General features: G+C 45.5%; 1 protein-coding gene across 19 annotated transcripts in view; it reads right to left on the reverse strand.

Moving 5' to 3' along the window:
• Positions 1–23,360, reverse strand: part of camk2g2 (calcium/calmodulin-dependent protein kinase (CaM kinase) II gamma 2) — a 60,249-nt gene that overhangs the window by 26,199 nt on the left and 10,690 nt on the right. For all 19 annotated transcript variants that reach the window (XM_086173182.1, XM_086173281.1, XM_086173272.1 and 16 more), the window contains exons 3-5: positions 5,093–5,152; positions 2,077–2,131; positions 1,818–1,883 (exon numbers count right to left, since the gene is read on the reverse strand). In XM_086173182.1, the coding sequence (XP_086029308.1) occupies positions 1,818–1,883; positions 2,077–2,131; positions 5,093–5,152 (181 nt within the window). The remainder of the gene's footprint in view (positions 1–1,817; positions 1,884–2,076; positions 2,132–5,092; positions 5,153–23,360) is intronic.

The following is a 23,360-nucleotide window of genomic DNA, read 5'->3' on the forward strand; positions in this document are numbered from 1 at the left end:
GATTTACAATTTACAAAAATGAACAAACTAAATTAAAATACATTTTAATGAAATACTCAAAAGCCGCCGGGAGCCGCATCAGCGGGATCAAAAAGCCGCGGGTTGCCGACCCCGGCCGTACGTAGAAACACCGACGAGCGAGACACGACTGAGTTTTAACAAAGAAAAACGAAATCAAATAAAGAATCCGAATAAAGCGGCAGTTCCATTGTAGTGAGGCAAAGTGTGCGAGCCAAGTTTAGCAACACATAGTAGCATTCTAGCAAGTGTGTAGCGAGTAATGCCGGGTTTATACCTTGCAATTTTCACAGTTCGGAGGAGGATCTTAATAAAGAGTCTTACTGAAGAGGCTAATTTATGGATTTTTTGGGGGGGGCTGACAAGCTTCGTGCCGCCGAAACATTTAGCCTCGTGACATCGGACCGATGAAATTACAGTGAAATTCTGAAGCCGGTCAATTCCGACACCGATGAAGACGACTAACGGTTTTTAGCGCGCAGGACAAAGACCGAGATAGCGATCAGCTGGAGTAGGACCAAGCGGGGACGGAAAATGGATGGATTTTCTTGTGTTATTTATGATTAATCTTTTTAATCAGCCGTGTTACAGGCATTTCCAGTATTTGTGGATGTTACCGGTATGTTTTTAATGAAAAGTTGAAAAAAATGTTTCTGTGTAACAACTTTCTTTATAAATATCTCATGTTTCAACGTGGACACTTAGACAAGTGCGGCCTTTATATGTACACATATATGTATTTAGTTATTTTTAGCCGGTGCTGCTTATATTCAGGCGCGCTCGAAAATCACGAAATGACGGTAATTGTAGTTCTCCTCAAGTCTTTTCCAAAGTCTCAAGGTGTGGCATCCTCTGTTTTTTGTCAAATCTAGGCTGAGACTTAAAACTCTAAAAAAAACTAGTCTTTAAATGTGAGATGATAGTTTTACACAAGTCCCTTCCAAATTTTACAGTCTGACGGTATAAAGTACATTTTTCTCATTTAAAAATGGAACAAACAAAAAGCTGGAACGGATTAACAACAATTCAGTTAATTGTATTTTGATATACGAGCAAATTAAACTCCTAAGTCAAGGTACGAGTGTATCTTATTATTCTGATTTCACCAAACCAGGGCCGCTGTGCATTTATTCTGTTTAAACAACCGGTTTACATCGTAGACCGTGACGACGCTTCATATTTGAGGGGGGAAAAAAAGTAATATTTGATGTGAGCCGATATATTGCTTAGCCGCGGTCGTCTCGGCGCTCCGAGGTCGGCCCTGAGGTGGGGGGGTGGGATGCTGAGACAGGCGGCGGGGAGACGGGAAAGACAGCCAGAGTCAAAATATGTCAAATCAACGGCGTTGTTGTGGCGAATACATTACATAAGCGTGTCCTTAACTCGCACCGTTCCCGCACCCGATTAAAGTCACCTTCGCTTCCCTTCGCTCAATTCGGACCTGACATTTTCAGAGGTGATGCCGGGGTCGGCAGCAGGAGCGCCGTGCCCGCGGACGCTCCGAAAAAGTGAAAAAAAAAAAAAAAAAATTAGAACCCGTAGCTAATGTGAGGATTAGAAGCGTCATTTCTGTTAGCTCAGCCGCCGCGGCCCGGCGGCGGAAACGCTGACAACGGCGACTTCTTCCTGAGCCCGAAGTAAAATTCCCCCGAAAACGCGTTACTTATTGATGAAACGGACGTCATGTGACTGAAAATGAAGAAAAAAAAAAAAAAATCCTCGAGGCGACGGACGGATATTTCGAGCCGCGTTTCCCTTTTGATAAGAAAAAGAAATAAAAATGGACGTGGACGTCATACCTGGCGTCCGCCTCGCTGTAATATTCTCTGGCAACAATGTCCTCAAACAGCTCTCCACCAGTGACGCTGAATAAACACACACACACACACACACACACACACAGAAGAAATACTGTTATCCTTCTGTTTCGGCTCTGGGACAAACAAACAGACGAGGATCCAGGCAACATTTGGGTGGCAACCCTCAAAACAAACCTGTATGTGTGTTATGTGTGTGTGGTGTGTGTGTGTGTGTGTGTGTGTGTGTGTGTGTACTCACAGGTCAAACACTAGGTAATGGAAGCCTTCTTCTGAGATGCTGTCATGGAGTCGGACTGGGGAGAGGGGAAAAGAAAGGAGACCTTCAGCCGGAGATGTGAGGAGAACCCCTGAAGGAATCTTCTCGGAAAACTCGTCTCGGTTTTTACGAACTTATTTCTGCTCGCGATACGTGAACGGATGCTCGAGCGTTCTGCGCAACACTGCCCCCCGAAGGGTCCTAGTGGTACTGCACTGTTTGGCGCCGCGTCGGCCAGATCTCCGAAGAAAACCGACGGGATAAAGCAAGAAGTGAACGGTCGGAAAGCACAAATTAGCTTCATAAACCTTTTGAATTGAATACATCAGTCCCGGTTATTTGTGTTCGGATTTCACTTTTATTAGAACGCATATAGATGTCAATGAAAAAACGCGTCTTTTAGCGAAGAGTTATAGAAAATGGATTTTCTCTGTGATTTGGAGCGTTTTTTCTTTTCAGCGTTTCAAGCGTTTCTCAGGAGAGCGACTTTCAGAGGCCCTCCAGGAGTCGAGTTTTGTGTTTTTTTTCCCTCCGAATTAAAGCAATAAATAAAGAAGCGGGACGTTGACCGAGCGCAGCTGCTCCTGCAGCGGAGGCTAGATTCACGTCCGACGTCCCAGCCTCACAGGGGACCAACGGAGATATTAAAAAGAAAAAAAAAAAAACAGTCTCGCATGAAAAATAGGCGTGGAGGCGGGCGTGCAGGAGAAAAACATTCCCAGGTACGGTGATGGTATTGAGACGATAAATACTGCAGCCTCCAGCTCGCCGGCCTCACGTCGGAACTTCATATTCCGCGACATTTATTGACCTAATAATGTGCCAGACGGCGGAGCAAAGCCGGCCGCCGGGTTCCTCGGGGTTTGTTTCTCCGGCAGCAGACGGGCCGTGAGTCACGGCCGGAAAGCCTTCGGAACGGAGGCGGTGCGCACAAAGGTCAAATGAACGTAGGTTTATGAAGGAGGGGCTGATTATATTGTATTGTAATTTTTCCGAACAAAAAGGGTCTACTCTGCTTTTCGATTTCCGTTATCACCTTCAGAAATGTCTCCTGGGTGTTTTGTGATAAAACATGGTGGACTCACAGCCGAGCATTTGGCCGAGTAAAGCCAGGCACAGAAATATTATATATATATATAATATTAATATAATATAATATAATATAATATATATATAATATTGATATAATATTATATTATATATATATATATATATATATATATATATATTAAAGCAATAATTATATATATATATATATAGATAGATAGATAGATAAATATATATATAGATATAGATATAGATATAGATGTGTGAGTTTCTTATTCCCAATAGTCATTTTTTTATATAACTGAACAAGATTTGTGGCCTTTTTTTCTCCCCAAAAAGCTGTTACTTTGTTCTTAAAGTCCTCCTTATTGTCCTCAGTGTATCCTATTTATTACATCCTACATTGATTTTAGAGGGACAGCAGTATCTAGCACCTGCCAGCTAACAAACACCCCCTTCAGGTGAGGCACAGTATTCTCTGCCTCACCTCTTGACTTTTCTCTACTATCTGCAAGAATAACTTTATCATAAACTTACGCTAAAGACATTACACAGCTTGTAGAAGGTCATGGTGTATAAAACAAAATAAACAGCTTTCGATAAACATTCTATAGGCGAAATGCTGAGAAACATAAACGATCCCGTGCCACACAGCCCAGTTTGTGAGGGACTGTGTGTATATTTGATCATGAAATGCATGAATTCAGCAATTTGTCCTTGAGCTATTTTAAACCATGATTCGAATCGTATAGAAAACACACTTAAAAATCAGATCAGTAGAAAGATGTTGATATTCATCTTGGCTTATCACAGTTTTTTTCATAATGACTGGTAAGGCAGAGCCTAACGTGCCTCCCCTGACCGCAGGTCACTGATATATATATATATATAATATATATATATGTGTATATGTATAGAGAGAGAGAGAGAGAGAGAGAGAGAGAGAGAGAGATGACTGTTTATTTTCACCAGCTGCACATCAAATTGGATTTTTCTACATTCGCTTTCATGCGCTAGTGTTATTTTTTGGGAAACTCCGTGCGTAAATATTTTTTATCTCATTTTATCTTTACTACATGTTTTTTATGTCCTAGATCATGATTTTGTGACATGAGTGACATAAGTACAGTGCTGACAGTAAAAAATAAATATATATACATATAATTATAAATTGTATGTTTTTTAAAATAATAATAAATATATAATATATTTTTATATATATAAAATTTATAATTAATTTCTACAAATATTTCTAAATGACATACTATACTTATATTCAAAATATATTCATAAGTAATAATGTATATAAAATACATATAATATTTATATGTATGTATTTATTTATTATGTAAATACTTTATATTTTCTCCTACAAGTTGCAATCAAAACAGTAAAACTGGAGCTCCTCCGTAACCACAGAGGAGCTCCAGCAGCGACAGAATCTGTTATTAAAGAACCAGACAATGCAAACTAGGTTGTCTTTACTTGCACTAACAGTACAATTCATTCATTATTTTTGGCACTTCTCCTGCACTCAGGGTTGCAGGGCTGCTGAAGCCCATCCCAGCGGGCTCATTGAGCGAGAAGTTCTCCTTGGGTCAATCCCGGGGTCAAGTTTAGAGACAGACAACCATATGGAGATGCAACCGTTCACTCTTTCCTACATCATATGGTGATAGACAACAACATCCGGGCAATTTAGTGTCTCCAATGAACCTCCTGCATGGTTTAGGCTTGTGGGAGGAACCCGGTGAACCTGGAGGAACCCCACGCAGACACAGGGAGAGCATTGAGTCTCTGCATTGAGTCTCTCTTCTGGTTGTGAGGCGGAAGAAGCGCTTACCACCACGCCGCTGCACTTCCCCTCTAAAATGTACCTCCTTTCTCGACCCCACGCTTGATTTGGATTCATCGAACTAACCCGAGCGGTCGGTCAGTGAAGACAACTCACCGATGTTGGGGTGTTTGAGCAAACGGCAGATTCTCGCCTCGCGCTCCAGCTTCTGGTGGTCTGAGGGAGACAGAAAAACAAAAAGAGAAGAGACAATGAAGCGCTGGCCGTAAAAGCATTTTCAAAATAAAAGCTAGGAAGTAGCACCACGGATGAACCTGACCCGGGCAGATGGAGGTTATGATGAACGCCTTAAAAGATTAGCTTGACATTGTGCCGTTGATCGGTTTCACGGATCCTCGAGGTTTCCTGAGCTGACGACGACCCTATTTTTGAAAACTCCCGAAGTCCGATAGCTTCATTTGTAAGGCCCAAATTGAGATTCATGCATTCATTCATTCATTATCTATACCGCCCTCTCATACGTCTACTCACCCTCTCATCCACATGTCAAACAGAAATCCAATTAATCTCCAAGTTGGTAAAATGTTACTTTTTCAACGGGACTTTCAGGAAAAGGAACTTTATTTTTCTGCGCAGCCTTGCAACGGAATCACCGGCTGCAATAAATAATAGATGACTTGTTGAATTTTTCCAAGGCAAAAAATATTTACAGCCATTAAAGCTTAATAACAAGCTTTGAGATGCACATGGATACACTAAAACCCATTTAGTTTCCGTCTCCCCTCTCGGCCCGCTTGTTTTTTTCCTCCAAACCGGACATAACGCGTCCATCAAGAAGCACCAGATGAACGTGGACCACAAAGAAAAGGAAGATGAGGAAGACACCCGGCTTCATTAGCTCACACGAGTGGACAGCAGGGTGGACTGCGGTATAGTGAGCGCACGCACACACACACACACACACACACACAGGCACACACACACACACACACACACAAACGTTTTGCACTTAGCGAAATTAGTCTTGAGTCCAACCTTAATATAATCATTGTCCAGTTAATGATTCTAATGGCGAGGATGGGTGAGTGAGTATGTGTGTGTGTGTGTGTGTGTGTGTGTGTGTGTGTATTTAACGAAGGCAGACCGGTTCTCGGACACGCAGAAGATGTGCTGGACGTGAGCTGCCCAGCCGCCGCCACCCTGGTGGACAGATGTGCAGCTCACATGGAGGCACAAACATCTGTGCAGCTTCATTTTATGTTTTTTTTTTAGGTGCGCGCCAGCGATGGAGTGACTCCGGACGTCCCTAATCCTCGGATCCCGGCCCAGGAGGGGGTTTTTAAACCAGCAAAATTATCTACACCCTCTGTTGTTGACGCTTTTGAGCGTCCTTATCGCATCCTATCTGCAAGGGTGAGGAGCACATCCCAAATGAAGGATATACTCATGCAGAAGCACGGCAGTCTGAGTATCTCCAAGAAAAGGTGACTTGGACTCCAACCTGAAATGATCCAGTTGCCATTTGAGGTCTCCATTCTGACTTGAGCTGGATGTGGAGGCTTCAGGAGGGTTAAGGTTAGTGGAGCCGCTGTGCTCTAAACCCAGAGATGGACCGAACTGACGTGGTGCTACCAGGAAGGCTGACTGAAGGATTACCTCATCGTGTCAGAAAAATAATTTGCAACCGGACACACACACACACACACACGCCAAACTATTTTCTTTAAATTTTTTAACAAGTATTTTCAATCAATATTGAATTTAGAAACTCCTTATTTTTTACATTTGTTTAATTTTGTCTGGATTATCGTCTGTTTTCGGACTATACGTCGCTCCGGATAATAAGTCGCACCAGCCAAAAATGCATAATAAGGAACAAAAAAAACATATACAAGTCGCACTGGAGTATAAGTTGCATTTTTGGGGGGAAATTTATTTGATAAAATCCGACCCCCAGAATAGACGTTTCATCTTGAAAGGCAATTTGAAATAAAAATAGAATAGAGAACAACAGGCTGAATAAGTATAGCCTAATATAGCCAATAAAACGCATAAACAACGAACTGAGAGCGTGCCTGGTAGGCTATGTTAACGTAAAATATTATGATAAGAGTCATTCAAATAACTATCATTTATATTCATCTCCTTGGCAGACGCAACTGTTCTGTTGACAAGCCTCTCCCGGCAGCACGTTGTTCAAACATCCAAGTGTGACCTCGTTCCCCGAGCCGCGGCCAGCTAGCTTTTAGCCAGCGATTAGCTTTTTAAGTTTTCTTCATTTCAGTAAGAGTAACCTCCGTTTTTCCCCACTAACTTCAAACTTTCATTCTGCTGCTTGATTGCCGTTTTCGGCTGCATATTTCACTACTTCCGGCTTGTAACCTGCAGAATATGATTTTTCTTATCCGTGCCATTTTTGTTCAGCCCTTCTCAGTTGTTTTTATAAGTTACCGCGAATGTTGAAATGATCAGTTTTCATCGGTACAGAAGTCGCTGGTAGCTTCTTTTTTCACAACGCACTTCTGCCATGACCCGCCCCCACTGAATTTTGATTGGTTTGCGTGTGTGTGTGAGTGACAATCACTGATACACTAAAGACACACACGCAGACACAGACACACACACATCAGAGCAAGAGAGCTCAATAATAACACACATAAGTTGCTGCAGAGTATAAGTCGCACCCCCGGCCAAACTATGAAAAAAACTGGGACTTATAGTCCGAAAAATACGGTACATACAAAATAATGTCGGTACATTTATATGGCCGTTAATGGATTTAAAGTTGAAATAAAATGCCCCAAAAATTGAATTGAGTTGCTATTTTCATTTTGTTCAATTTACATGATACCTCATTGGACCACGTATAAAAATGAAATAAGAAATGTGGTAGTAGTTATGCGGTGGTTTGAGCATCCCTCACTGCATCAAACCCATTTGTTCTTCTTGCGTTCGCAGGTGTGAACAGATCTTTTTCTATCTAGTCTTCTCCGTCTAAAGCGGCGGGTTTGATCGAGCCCCAGGGCTTCAGCGGGGGTCAACACACACACCCGACTCATATAACTCGTGACGACACACCCCGCTCGGCCATCACTGGCTGCGGGTGATCACGCTACATAGCTTGCCCTCTCTGTGCTGTGCTGCAGGGATTTTGGAGCGCTCAGGAGTCAACTTGTGACCGTCATGTGATTTATTTCTTCATATTTGAATCCCTTCATACTAATTATGTTGAGCAAAAAAGAAAGTGGTCGGACGAATACATACAATATGGATTCACATGTGTAACGGAACGTGTTGAGCCTCCTGACTTTACGCTAAGTTGAGCAACTGTAGTCTAGCACTTCCTTACTCCTTCCTATTCATTGTTATGTTTTTGTTTTTGTGTGAAAATCATGTTTTGCTGGTTCTGTTTTTCAAATAATGTGATGTTGATACACGGTTCATTTTGTGCACCAGTAAAAACATATACCTATGTCTTAAATTAAAAAAAAAAAATCTTTATTTTTCCAATAAGGGTTCGGTTAATGCGCGTATGAAACTGGTGGGCTTCAGGACCTCCAACACGGTTAAGAACCGCTGGTCTAAAGTAAGTTCAGAGCTCCAAACACACTGGAGGAAACTCCTTGACCGACACGTGCCTCTTCCGATCTACAACCGCTTTCAGACAGAAGAATTCTAAGAAGTGTCCAGGTCCAATTGGATTCCAGGAAATAGCCTCATCCGTGGGTAAGCTTGTCCTTTCGCAATCCTCGATCTAGGAGTCTGCGACGTGCGCCCGAAGCTCCACACAAACCACCGAAGAAGAAGAAGAAGAAGAAGAAGAAGAAGAAGAAGAAGAAGAAGAAGAAGAAGAAGAAGAAGAAGAAGAAGGAGGAGAAGAAGAAACAGCGATCATGAAATAATAACCATTGACTTTCAAACGGTACTGCTCTGCCGCATTAAGAACCTCGTTAGCCGTTAGCTAACCCCGCACTTATTTTGATCCAAAATGTTGATGTTCCTCTGCGCGCCATGGAAACCCCTCAAGGGGGAACAGGCCAGAGGAGCTCACGCATCTTCATCACTCCATTTCTCGCTGCTCTTGTCCAGTTTTTCACAAGAAAGCTAGTGATCACAGCAGTTCTGCTCTGCAAAAAGTATCTGATAATGGGCGTGGCTTATGAGTTCCACCAAAAACCGAGCATCTATGGAACTGTGAAAAGACCTCGCCTCGGGTCAATGGTCCCTGGATCCTCTGCGAAGAATTATTAAGAATAAACCAAACAATAACCTGGTGCATGGCAATGTTGAGGGAACTGAGAAAAGTTCAGCAAAAAGGGAGAGGAGAGTTCCTTCAAACAGAGTCACTGTGTTTGGACCTCGTAAAAATCAAGGAATTGAAGTCGGACGCGACCAGAAACAGGAAGAAGAATCGCGGGACCTCCCGGTGAACTCGGAAGTAACCTGGAGGTTAAACAAGGCTTGAGATTGCCGGAATCCCCTCGACAGGCCAGAAAAACAACCGGCAGGAGACGCCAATAGGAAACACTTTCTTCCTCTTCTGTAAAAACACAGCAAGGCCTTCAGGAGCGGTGGAAAAAAAAAAATCATTTCCAAGACTGCCATTGATACGTGTTCTGACCGCAGATAGGGAGAGTTTAAAAATATGCGGGCGATCAATTATATTGGATCACTTCTTGGTCTTCTATACGGGCTTTGCCCAGACAAAGCTGAAAGACGACAGATAGAGAATTTAAAACCTGACGGTCAAGTTATTCAAACGGTCCTCGTCTTGGCGGAAGTTTGGTAACAAACTGTCCGGGTCGTTTTCGTCTAACCCTGCGGGCGGATGGACAAACACGACCTTCAAGACGGTTATTATGTAAAACAAAAGAACGTCAGCGAGCCGTAGCCTCGGGGGCCACCAAGGACAAGACAATGAACCCAACCAGATGCCGCTGATGGTCTGGTTAGCGCCTAGCATTGATGCGCTATATAAGTGGAAAACATCTGAACGTGTCAGGAGTAACAACCACGTTGTTGCAGAGGAGAAGACGGTACGAAGGACTGGAGGCAGCAGAGATAAAGATGTGGAGGTTCCTCTTTCTGGAGCAGAAAGTTAGATGGAGGCAGGTGATTGGCTGGAGTGGTGGGTGTTTAAAATAAACGTCCAGTGACGTGCGGTGATGATCATGGCTGGTGAGGCGGTGACTTCATCACAATAAGATTTGCAAACATATGAACCCTACAGAGTAGCTTATTCACCATTTGATTGGCAGCAGTTAAAATCCGTTGAAAAAATGTTTACAATCTATTATCGGCTATCTTCCCCTACCATGAGGCAGAAGAACTGCGTGCCTCAGTTGGTGGCCGTTGGCAGCTGTTTAATGAGTGCTCGGCACAGTAAAGTAGTAGTTGTTGACAAAAAAAAAACACTGTACATTGGAACTGTAGCTCATATAGCAAAAGTGTTTCAACAATTTAATAGTGACACACACAGAGACAGCAATCCGGTCTTACTGCAGAGCATGCCAGCAGTCAGCCGTCATTGCGCAATCTACGTTGAGGCTCAACAGTCCGCTGCCTCACCACACCTCTCTTCTCAGTATTTGAACAGTAAATGTGAGAATCCGGTGATTAATAAATACCTATAAATACCTTTATAGTGCAAATCACTGATAAATAGAACCATTTAATTCTGTTTTTCTGTCCCAGATTGGCACGTGAGGCACGGCCTCTCCTGCCTCCCCTGACTGCACGTCACTGTTCATGTCTATCATGCCATAATACTTTATGGAGAATATTAGCGTTTTGTCCGACAGGGTCTGAAGCCATCAAATTTGTGAGCGGGTTTGGACCGGAGTCTAGGTGGGTCAAAATATCAAGTCAGTCAAGAAAAGAGGTTAGCGTGTATTTTAACGGCAGCTATCATCTTCAAGGGGTGCTGTTGAGCCCCTTCCACGTAAGGAGAAAAAAAAAATCGATTTCATCGGAGCGTTCCTGCCTTCCCGACCTGCCCGGGCCACCGACGGGTAAAGACATGGAAGGGATTCCACCCCATGGGTCTAAGCCAATCGGGTGCGGCGTTCAATCCCTGTTTGGGCTTCAGGGCCCAAAACGCAACAAAAGCGCCGTTCCCAGGTTTGAATCTGACCGACCGTCGTGTTCACAGGACGATGAATCAAAGCTTTTCGCAGACATTCCAAAACCTCCGTCTCAGAACTATAAATGGACTATTTTGGCGGACGGTATTCTTAGAACTTGGCTCTGCCTGCGAAAAATGGGGCTATTTTTCAACGCTGGCCCACGATGATGGATTTATTAGCAGACAGCGTTGGCAGGCGGCTCCTCAGATACGCTAGAAAGTGGAGGGGTTGAAACGGAGAGATGAGAGAGCGAGGAAGAGGCTTCTGAGAGGCCGTCGGCGGAGGTACGAGAACAGAAGTCGATCCGTGTCAAACGCGAGAGGTTCTTACCCAACAATTACGGGTCAACAGGAGGCCGTTAGAAGTTCTGACGGCGGGGCGGCTTTAGAAGGCCCTGCTCGTCCCGGGTGGATCAGTGAATTCCGAATCCTCCACGGACTGACTTTGCAAGATTTGACTTCACATGTGATCCAAGCCAATGGCTAATGGAGTGACTTAAGTCAGATTTTATCAATATGGCGCCAAATCACAACGCCGTGTCTGATGATCCAAGTGGAGCCGGTCTGGACCATGTTCTTTAAGATCATTAACAGGAACCCGATGCCTTTTGTAGCCGGCAGAAACTTTGATTCCTGCTCAATATGAGCGACCTTCTGCCTGGAACAGTAGGGGTGAGTTACAGAGCGATCAGCTGGAGTAGGACAAAGCGAGGATAGAAAATGAATGGATGGATGGACTTTTCCTCGTGTTCTTAATTATTAATCTGTTTCATCAGCCGTATTATAGGCACCGGTTGGGAAAAAAAGCATTTTCAGTACATATTTGTGGATCTTACTTGTATATATTTAATGAAAAGTAAAAAAAATGTTACATCTTTCTATGTAAATATCTCATGATGCAACATGGACACCTGCGGATTCAAGACAAGTGCGGCCTTTATATGTACACTTATATTCATTTAGTTATTTTTAGCCGGCGCGGCTTATATTCAGGCGCGCCCAATAGTCCGAAAATGACGGTAATGATACAAGAAGCACTAACAGTTCAATGCAAGCGGCTGAAATGAAACAACAGCGGCCCGCAACATCTCAACAGGAAGCATCTTGTAACTGCAGAACGTCACAATTTTTGATTCTGGACCCTCAGACAGTGCAGCTCCAGAAATAAATAAATCAATAAAGCTAAGATGTTTTGGATACAAGCTGCATAGTAACCTATCCAGATGACAAGGCGTAAACATTGTAACCATTTAAGGTAAACTGTTGTAGCGTTTGTGACATTGGGTCATGTCGTTATCGGAGGGGTCTGTAATGGAAAATACACACCGAGCGAAATGTAAAGAAACTCCCAGGCAGCTTCTTCTCCGTTTCATAGCATTTCTTGAGTTCTTGTTTTTAGGGGACAAATTGCCAGCCCCACCCACGCACTCACTCACACACACACACACACACACACACACGCACGCACTCACACCCCTTTTACAAGCGTTCCAGAGATGATGCTGTGATATCATAGTGTCTGTGGTGGAGAGTGGACACACACACATGCACAGCACTTAGCCCAATTGGATTGAGTGATGGCCAACGGCGTGGCACATCATCATATTTATTTATATCTGGCCATCCCCTTATTATTATCTCATCTCGGGGAGATTTGAACAGACGGCTCCAGCGGATGAGTGGATGGATAGATGGCTTCTCCCGGCCCGCCTCGGCCGGGCCGGAAAAGAAAAAACAAAAAAAAAACGTCCAGACGCCTCGTGTACATTAATTACCTCTTGCCCGCAAGGAGACAGACAATACCTTATAGCAGATGTCAGCAAACCGAGCGGGGAGTAAACACAGCAGCCGGAAACCACTTTAACAAGTTGACTTTTGCATTACGTTATACTGTTCGCTCAGAGAGGGCCAGTACCCTGCTGGCGGTGGCACTTCTTTACCCTGCTCTCTGGCACGAGATGATTTTTCTTAATTTATGCATAAAGTCGCAGAAGGGATTCACGCGACCTTTGCGATGCACGAGTTTGCTCTTCCGCGTTTACTTTGTGGTGAAACGTTACGGGTAAATAGCCGCCAGGTCTGAATTCTGAAGCCAAGCCGCTTCGGACAAGATTCCGGCTTGAAGCTTGGTTCCTGAAAGTAGCCTCCTCCAGGGGGAGCTTTTAAGCTTTGCTTTCCCAGTTTGGTGCGCGGCAAGCTTCTGCGAGGTGCACCTTCGGCTCTACACTAAAACAAACCACCGAAGAAGAAGAGGAAGACGACACGGACAACCTGGAGGTGGAAGCTGCCGCAGGGTTCATGGAAGAATAACCGTAGGCTACCAGACGGTTGAAGGGTTTTATCTTCTCCCTGCACTCCTTCTCCGTGTGAAGAACCCCGCCGTAAGCTAACTTATTTTTGCCCAAAAGCTGATGTTCCCCTGCGAGTCCCTCAGAGGCCAAACACACCAGAAGGACCTCCTCGTCAGCCCCTTTCTCGCTGTCCACTTTGTCCCAAGAAAACAGCTGACGGTTTTTAAAAAGTGCCGCTCCGCAGGCCTCAAGATGTATCTGCGAATGGGCTTCATATGAGTTCCTGTGGAACCGTAAACAGACGTAGGAGCTAAAGTGGTTCTAGGAACTGTGGTCCCTACAGTCCTAATACATGGAGAAGCGGACGACTTCCTGGAAAGGCTTTAGGAACTGCAAAAAGTTACTACAGTGAGGAGAGACAAAAACAAAAAGCCCTTTCCTTCAAAAATCCTCATTTTCAATCCTAATGATTAACAAGTAGAAATAAAAAAAACAACAAAATACCGAAGAGACATCGGAATCTTTCTATTTTTTTTTCCCTCGAGGAGCTGAGACACTCGCCGTCCTCTGAGGCTACAAAAGGATCCAGGAACCACAAAGAGAAAAATATCATGCAAATTGCTCATTGGTGCTCAGAAAACTAAGAGTGACTCATAGGACTGCTGCTTTCTTATTAACCGTCTCATTCTTTATCCGAAATTTGGCAGATCGCCGGCAAGACGATGCGGTCACAAAAGCTGAATGGGAGCAGTCGGTTCAAGTCGCTGACTTCCATTTCCCGATTGATATTTGTCCGAAAAATGTCCAAGAACGGGATTCATGGCGCTGCCGCTAGAGGCTTTATCATGAGCGCATTGACTGTTTAAAAAGTTTGATTATCCCTGTAAGATACCTCTCTGAAGTCCTCCACACGAAGATGACACAATGCTGACAAGATATTACGAGGATTACTTCGGAGGGGTGAAGCGGAAAACCCCTTTCCTAGTGCTTAACTCCCTGGAAAGGGATAACAGATTGCATGCCGAAGTCAATCACCTCTCCCGGTTGCCCCGACTTTACCTCGAAAGCGGCCCATAAACCAAGCTAGCACCGTATCTGTATCAACCAAGCTAGCATCCGGCTGAGCACCAGCAGGAGCTGCCCAGATCCCATTTGACCTTGCACCGGTAGGAACAGCTCCATAACCATACAACCTGGCAGTGGCAGGAGCGGCAAAGCTACCATCTGGCCTAGCACCAGCAGGAACAGCACCAACAGAAGCTACCATCGGGTCTAGCACCAGCAGGAACAGCACCAACAGAAGCTACCATCAGGTCTAGCACCAGCAGGAACAGCACCAACAGAAGCTACCATCAGGTCTAGCACCAGCAGGAACAGCACCAACAGAAGCTACCATCAGTTCTAGCACCAGCAGGAACAGCACCAACAGAAGCTACCATCAGGTCTAGCACCAGCAGGAACAGCACCAACAGAAGCTACCATCAGGTCTAGCACCAGCAGGAACAGCACCAACAGAAGCTACCATCAGGTCTAGCACCAGCAGGAACAGCACCAACAGAAGCTACCATCAGGTCTAGCACCAGCAGGAACAGCACCAACAGAAGCTACCATCAGGTCTAGCACCAGCAGGAACAGCACCAACAGAAGCTACCATCGGGTCTAGCACCAGCAGGAACAGCACGGATTCCATTGGGACAAGCACCAACAGAAGCTACCATCGGTACTAGTACCAGCAGTAGCAAACCAAGCTAGCACCAGGAGAATCTCGACCTGGTGTCCTGGTCCAGGCCTTCATCAGGTCATGCAGAAGGTAAACAAATCGGCAAAGGCAAACAGACGTACACTAAAACCCGTCTCCAGACAGATGACAAAAATACCGAGGTACTCCAAATTGAGAAAACTCGGTATCCGCCGGTGGAGATCCGTGTGATGTTGCTGCTGGAAGGCGGTTCTCGGATCCCCGGCGTGCCAAGTGACGCGTCTGCCTCACATTGTCGCACGCAACAACAAGCCAAGTGTCATCAGCTACCCCGTTACTCAAGATAAGGCAGGTAACCGAGCTACAAAACAGCCCGGCATATTCAATGTCACTCATTAAATCTTCACACCAGTGTGTTTGTGTGTGTGTGTTCACACACGTCTGCTCTTTGTGTGAGGCCACTTCTTCTACTCCACTCTAAGTAGTACATCGAGTATCATCTAACAGCGATAGTGTACTCTAGGTTAGTCTGTTTAAGCATCAAGGACTCTGACGTACATAGTCAAGGGCTTCTAGAGGCTTTATTGGTCATTTTCCTGTGACTGCTATGTTTTTTATCATATTCTAAAGTCACTTCTTGCCAGATTTTAATCCATTCAACCCTCAGGTGTGACCTGTTCTCAGCTTTAAATACATTTGAATCACAAATCCGTTAAGTAAACACCCGTTTCCTGAACTCGCAGGGCGGCCAGCAGGGAGGGACAGCGAACGTCGCTTTACTTTTCGAAGAGTCGTCGCGTCGATATCACGACGTCGGCGAAGTTCCGGGATAATCACGGCAACCATCCTGGCGACAACAAGGTCAGAACGTGGGAGCGAAAAGGGTCTATTTTGGCTCCGCGTTGAGCTGAATGGCAGGAACGTGGCGGAAGTGGAAGCATGAATTATCTGGATCTGCGAGGCTGGGCGGTCCAGAGCCGTGCCGGAGGCCCCGGGAGGCTGAACCTGAGCGCGGCGGTGCTTAGAGGAAGACACCTGCATGACAACGTTTGCTAATCCAGCACTAACGCTAAGCACCGCTGAGGCCAATGGGAACGTCATTAGTGTTGCAGGTGTTGTGTGTGTGTGTGTGTGTGTTTAGGCAGCCTTGCAAGTAGTTATTGATCTGATGAAAATCAAAAAAAAAATGCCCGGCGCGGTGGTGATGAGGATCGTCGCAGGAGCCGAGAACCTTCGCTTCAGGTCTCGCGGAAATCATACGATTCTGTAGATTTTGCGTCCAAAGCGCCGTCCAGCAGCCGCGACCTTCTCGCATCTAATAATAACGGCAATCTGGAGCCAACGCTCTCCTCCCGTGGTATTTTCCCATGATTCTGGTAAACAGGCCGAGGTCCGGGTCTGCGACATCCTCGCAAGAATGTCCTGCAAAATACCAATATGTCCCGCAGCCCCTTTTTCCTCCTTACATGTCGCAGTATCACCAGGGGAATCCACGGATAAAGGATAAACGTCTACGGGCGTCTCGACAACGACGTCTTTTCCAGCTTTTTGAATCACGAGGTGAATTTCGTTGAAGGAAACCAGCCAAACAGCAAAAAAAATACAATTATGCTGGATGGAGACAAAAATATTATTTATATTGAGATTCATTCATTCATACATTCATGTATCCTGCCCATCCTGGACCAATCACAGGGCAGCATTTAGAGGCTTACAACCATTCATTCTCTCATTCATACAAAATGTGAGGATATTTTCTCGGAAATGGAAAATCACCGCTAATCTAATCGATGTTCTTCGTTTTTCCGTTGCATGTTGATGAGAGACGATTAAAAAAATTGTTTAAAAATCACCCCCTGATCCTCATTTTCGCCTGACATTTCAGACTGGCTGTTAGCATTTCAGTACCGAGAGCTACAAGATAAAAAGGAAGCCGGAGCTCCAGACGAGATGATTGGAGGGCAGACTGATTGACGGGAACCTACAGGCCAGCAGAAAGGAAGAAAAAAAAAAAGAGGAAAAGAAAAAAAGAAAACACACACACACACACACACACACACACACAAACACACAAAGACTTTGGGTCAACGATGGCCAGAGCCGACGGGGCTATAAATAGATCCAATCCTCCTGCAGCTTACAGGCCTGAATCACAGTGACCTGGCCAGGCCGGCATCACCGAGCCTGAGGGGCGGGGCCGGAGTGTGAGGGCGAAGGTTCAACGGCGGAACGGCGGTCAGGTCGGAGACGCCCAACGTCTCCGTTCAGTTCACCTGTCAATCATTTGGAACCGGAAGAAACAAGAGTCGCGGTCGTTTTACTCAAGAATGCCACACCTTCGATGCTTCACCGGACGATTCGGATGCGGTTCAGTCACATGATCGATTTTTAATTCATATAAAACAAGTTCGATTGTTGAATTTCCCGTTTCCGGGCGGACGATTATGTTTTAAAATTCAAGTTGCATGATGGGTGAGGGACACGAGCGAGCCCAGCGCAAGCACGGTAAAAAAAAAAAGGAAGATGCAAGATGGCGGAGGAATGAAGCAGCAGCGGCCAAAGCGCAATAAAAAAAAAAATATCGACGCATTTGAAGGCGGATATCTTGAAATTTTTTTTTTTTTTTTCTGAAGTTCCCAGGAGGTTCAACTTGACAAGACCCACGCTATTTGTAGAACTCGCCGCGCAAAAATTTAAATACTTCGGTTACTAAAACGAGGAACCACTTTAGCCGATGGCAAGCTGAGCTAATGTTAGCCTCGGCTAACGACAAAAAAGGAAACAAGCAGCCCAGCCCAACCAAAGATCCACGCGTCCGGAAGACAAGTGAGAGCCTTGAGGAAAACTCAGTGCGCCGGAGCTTTTAATGGCCAAGGATTGAAGGCTTCGTAGCGTCACTAAGAACGCCGGGATTCGCCAGCCGGATAACACCCTGCTTCCGGATGCAACGTTTAATTAAATCACGAAGGCGGTGACGACGCACACACCTACCGACAATAAACATGACTCCCATTTTACTCCTGGACCAAACAAATCACTTCAGAGTTGTTCAAAGGCTCACTTTACTCTAATGTGGTGAAACATTAGCAATACCGAGAATTTCCGGCGTCGACTTTGTAAACAAACGCTATTTATGGTTAAACATCTCAAGGTTTGACACGAGACCAGGTGAGCAGGTGGGTCTTTCAGGACCCCAAACCCGCTCCAACACCCGTACCTTGTTACCGATTAGCTGACTCACTGAGAAAGACCCTTAACATTATCTCGTAAGGTCACTCCGGCAAACAGGACGACAAAAAAACGATGGTGTCACCTCCTCTAAATGTCTTCCTGGAGATCCCAGATGGGGGGGATACAGTTTCTCCCTTATAATCCCCCAAACCCTGGGGGGGGTTTGACACCAAGGGAAGGGAGGAGGCGTCGCGCTCGGGCTTCATCATGTTGCAGTAACACACCTCGCTAAGTGTCAAGGTGGAATGCAGTTATTTTGGGGGTCCTGACCTTTGCCTGAAGGGCGTCTTGCATTTCTTGCAACCGAAAGAAAAAAAAAAACCAAAGGGGAAAAATAACCGTCGTGAAGGAGAACGGCGTGTTTTTTAACCCCTCGCCTCGAGGGCGCGGGATTCGCCAGATGAAGATCCCCCGTCTGACACGAGCCCTCACAAGGTACTTTGACACTCCCAGACTGGATATTTATATAAATTTAAAACCAAACTTTCGGTCAAAACAAAGAGAAGCTGCTTCTCGAGGTGACCAGCGGAGGTTCATCAGCATTCAGAGACCCCTGTCTCTTCTGGCGGCAGGTCGACTGTGTTTACGAATGGAAAGAGGCGTGACGCGCTCGCTCACGACACGCACACACACACACACACACACGTGAGATGGATTTACTGCTGACACACGGGCCTGCCAGCCAGCGTGGGTTCTGTCAGTGTTGTTGTGGGATAATCAAGGAACATGCTGGAGTACACAGAGACGGAGCTGGAAGGGCTTGTCGTTGCTGGAATGAATTAAAATTGGCCACATTGCTGATTTCTTTTCAGGGTTTCACACACACACACACACACACACACACACAAAGACACACACTTCTCGGGGCGTCTCTCTGAAGGGAAAGAGGTATAAATATCAAACATGTCGAAGCCAAACGAAATCCCGGTGTAAAACCCAAGGAGACGGGGTTTAGAGGGAGACAGATATAGAATATAACCTTGAGAGGTACCTGGAGGTGAAGGAGGGGGAGGCGAAGGACCTCCTCCAGAGGATCAACAAGTGACAGGAAGCCGGCATCTAAACTTGAAATTTATGCGTAATAAAAAAACACATGGTGCGGCGGCGGCGGCCGGGTTCCTCCAAAATGTCTGAAAGCAGGCGAGACGTTCATCGGAAACCCTGGATTGTCCGAACGTGAGAACGAAAAGGTCGTACAATGGTCCCTTAAAGATATGAATCACTTTATACGTGAATATTTTTTTGAGATACATAGCACGATTCGAGCAAATTCTTTATCCTTTTGATGCTTAAAAAAATAAAATCACGATACGAAAAAATCACGAATACGAGAGTGAGAAAATCAAAATTCGAAAATTCGCACGGTACGCGCCAAGCAAACCCCCGCGACTCGAACACGCTTCATGACGCCGCCGCATCTTCTGAATTGGCGCTGCTCTCACCTTGAAGGATATTTTGTGTATTTTTATTTAAAAATTAACACGAGCCTTAAGAAAGCCCAGAAAGAAGATCCTTTCTATGGAAATTAAGCATGAAATAATAACAGCAACAGAAAAACGTGGTGAGCGTGTGACCGATTTCGCACGCGAATGTAATTGAATGTATTAATAATAGAATGAATTAATTTGTTTCCTGTTATTTTAAAAGGGGAAAATTCATTGAAGATCCAAAATAAAAAAAAAAAAATCAACATCCGAACCCGCATCTGAAACAATGAATGTAGAAAATGAATGAATGAATGAATGAATATGTATTTGTTCCTTCATACAAAGACATGAAAACAATTCATGGATCAACTTCGAGATTCACCGATGGATGGATAAAGTACGAGTTGGCGGCCTGCGTTCTTGGCCGCCACCGCCACTCACATCAGCACGCAAACACCGGGGCAACATGTGACGGCGTTTGTTACCTTCTCGGCCCATGAGTCACACACACACACACACACACACACACACACACACACACACACGCTAATATTGAATTCACCGTCTCTCCTCAGGATGCTTCTTCTGTTGCCGGGACAAACAAAAAAGAGCCCTCAAGCCGAGATCGGGGTTTTTGTTTTTCTCTAAACTTACCGCCTCCCCGCCGGGTGGCTAAAGGTCGGGATTTAAAAGTGAAATAGGGACCGACGGCGTCCAGAAACGGGAACATCGCCGTGTTTCCGCTGGCTTTTTAAGGCCGTCAGCGGCGTTTCTTGACGTTAGCTCGCCGGCGGCTCCTGATTTAGCATTATAATGTTTACGCTTCCGTCAGCTTGCGTGTTTTTTTACGCCGCTCTCCCGTCCACCTCCCGCGGCCACGGCTCATCAGTTCTGTCCGGCGACGCAACGCCAACGGTCCCCGGTGAAGTTCAGCGGTCTTTTCCGGAGGGGCGGGAGGACGTCGGGGCTATAAACGGCCGTGTTTGCAGCTGCGCGGCGCTGAAAGGACCCCGACATGAGATTAGAGGGGAAAATTCGAGCCACGGCAAACGGCCGCCTCGACGCATGCCGTGAAGTACGCGTGAAAGCTGATCGGCAGAGTTGGAGAGCCGCGGGCGGCAAACCGATGAAAGACAAAGTGATGCAGAGCTGGACCTGAAATACTGTCCGAGGGTTCCTTTTAAACAATGTCGTTTAAAATCGTAAAAATCGTAAAATCGTAAAAATCGTCGGAAATCACGTTACCTCGGAGTCGCTTCAAAATCATGAAGCTAACCGTCTGCAAATTAGAACTTGCGGAAAAATCGGCAAAAATGACCTGAGAACTAACTAAATTTGAATCAATAAGAAATTAAATACAAAACCGGAAGAAATTCACAATTAATTGGCACTGAGAAGTGCAAAGAAAACATTTTTACTAATAATACAGCAACGCATGAAGGTAATGATTAAAAGATACACCCGGGTATTGGAAGTATCAGTAAGTCAGTATTTGTCACGATGATCGAACATTTTCACCAGGAAAATTCTCGATTTAGATTGATCGCTGTCAAAAATGTCATATTTCCCACATCAGCGATGGTACTACATGTAACTCCTCCTTCTTTATTTCTTTTGCTTTTTTTTTTCTTTAACTTTTTGAAAACCGTTTAAATACCGGTCTCTTGTGTTGAGTTTTGGATCCAGCTGTCGAATAATCCCAAAATGATTCCCAAGAATAGATCCGCGCTTTTTATGTTTACTTTTATTTTCTCACTTTTATCATATAAATAAACCCGTGCAGGTTAGCAGCCTTAACATGTCCGTCCTGGCTTGCTGGTATCTAATCAATGAGCGGCTCTTCCAAAGGAATCCGTCAGGTCAGCGTGACCAGCAAACACACACACACACACACACACACACACTGGCTGATCGCACACACTTATTTTTCCCCATTCCAGAACCCCCCCCCCCTCCGCAAAACAATTCCCATGGGAAAGAGGGTTCTTCGTAGATACGTCCGAACATGCTGTGCCCCGACTGGGACGACAGCGGAGTGACCTTTGTGCGATGTTTCGAGTAACCACGGCGACGAAACAGAAAGAAAAAAAAAACAAAAAAAAAACAAAAAAACAAGTGGTATTTGTCCTCATCTTCCTGCAGCTCCTCCTGCTCTGCAGAAAGCGATGCTCCGGCATGATGCAGCCTTTTTTTCATCTATTTTAAATTTTTTATGTCTCCATATAATCTTTTAACCTCTTCTTAGCTTATGTGTTCACACGGTCCCCATGTTTGTTTTTATTCCTCGCATATTATGAGCCTTAAAAGGCAATAGCTGATCTTATCTTAAACCCTAACAATGTGCGTTTGTGCCCCTCTGAGCGAGCGGCTCTATTGTCGTTTTCTAATTCTGCAACGGCGGAGTGACGTATCCCTTCACACCTGTTTACATCCGAGCGAGGGTTGAGTTTTTATTGCGAGCGAGGCGGCTCTGATTGTAACCTAGGAGGCCGGCGCAAACAGAAAAACAACGGTGGCGGGTTTCCCGTCACAGAGAGCGCCCACTTCAACCAAACAAGGTCACACCGTCCGGTCTGGAGGACAAATGAAGTTGGGAAGGCCGCCGTCGGGGAAAACCTGCACGCCAGAGTCCGACTGTTGAGGTGAACCTGCTACTACCTCCAGTATTTCACGCCGGAGAGAACAATAAAGTGTGTGTGCGACTAACACAGGCCTCTTTCTGCGAAGCTTATCAAACATCCTCCTCTGGGGAAAATAGCGACCTTGTGCAAAGAACGCCTCGGTGTAAATGGAGATAATGACAACAAAAGTTGAACCAATATTTAGACAGATGACTCGACGGCGTGTGTGCGTGTGTGTGTGTGTATATGTGTGTGTCTTTACATTATAAGCACAATTGAAATGTCGCAGGTGTCGGCTTCCAACCGACGGCCCCATTATTCTCGGTCGTCGTACATTAGTCAAATGGCCCGATACACGCGGACCCGACTACTTCCTGGATAAACAACCTCTATGGAGTATATTTACCGATGGTTCGGGGCTTTTCATTTTTTTCAGACAGGACCAACGGTGTCACAAACATGCGCGGCACCTTAGTAATTCATTAATAAATCAATAAAACAAAAAATATTTCATGGATAGGTATTCTCAATGTTACAGCCTGAATCCGGGTAAGCGTTATTTGGCTCGAAAAGCCACACACATCCACGCATCATAAAGAGAAACAAATATTCCCCGTCGGAGCCCGAATCTCGCACTGGTGTCGCACCCTCCGAGCAGACGCTGTGGAAAACATCCACCCGGGTGACTGACGGCCCTGAGCGCACAACTCAAAGCGCCTCCGACGGCGCCGTGTTTCTGCTCATTGTTTATGACACCCGGTGAAGCCGGCGACCCGGGTTTATATAACCTTGCCTGTCAGGTGTGAAGGATAGGATGCGCGCGAGCTGGTGGTTACCATGGAGACGAGGCGTTTGATTGACGGGCGCGCCGGCGAGCGGCGCGGTCCGCGGCGTACGATCCCCCGTCGCACGTCTGCAGATGCGCGGCGGTCCACTTAAGGAGGCATTCGGAAACCCGGGGTAAACATGGCCAGAGAGCTCATGAATAAATAAACGGTGATTAGAACATTACAAGTCCAGGGTGGCGGAGT

This window comes from Fistularia commersonii, chromosome 2, assembly GCF_037954325.1.
Source record: "Fistularia commersonii isolate RoL2024-O1a breed Wild chromosome 2, RoL_Fcom_v1.0, whole genome shotgun sequence".
Taxonomy (NCBI): Eukaryota; Metazoa; Chordata; class Actinopteri; order Syngnathiformes; family Fistulariidae; genus Fistularia; species Fistularia commersonii.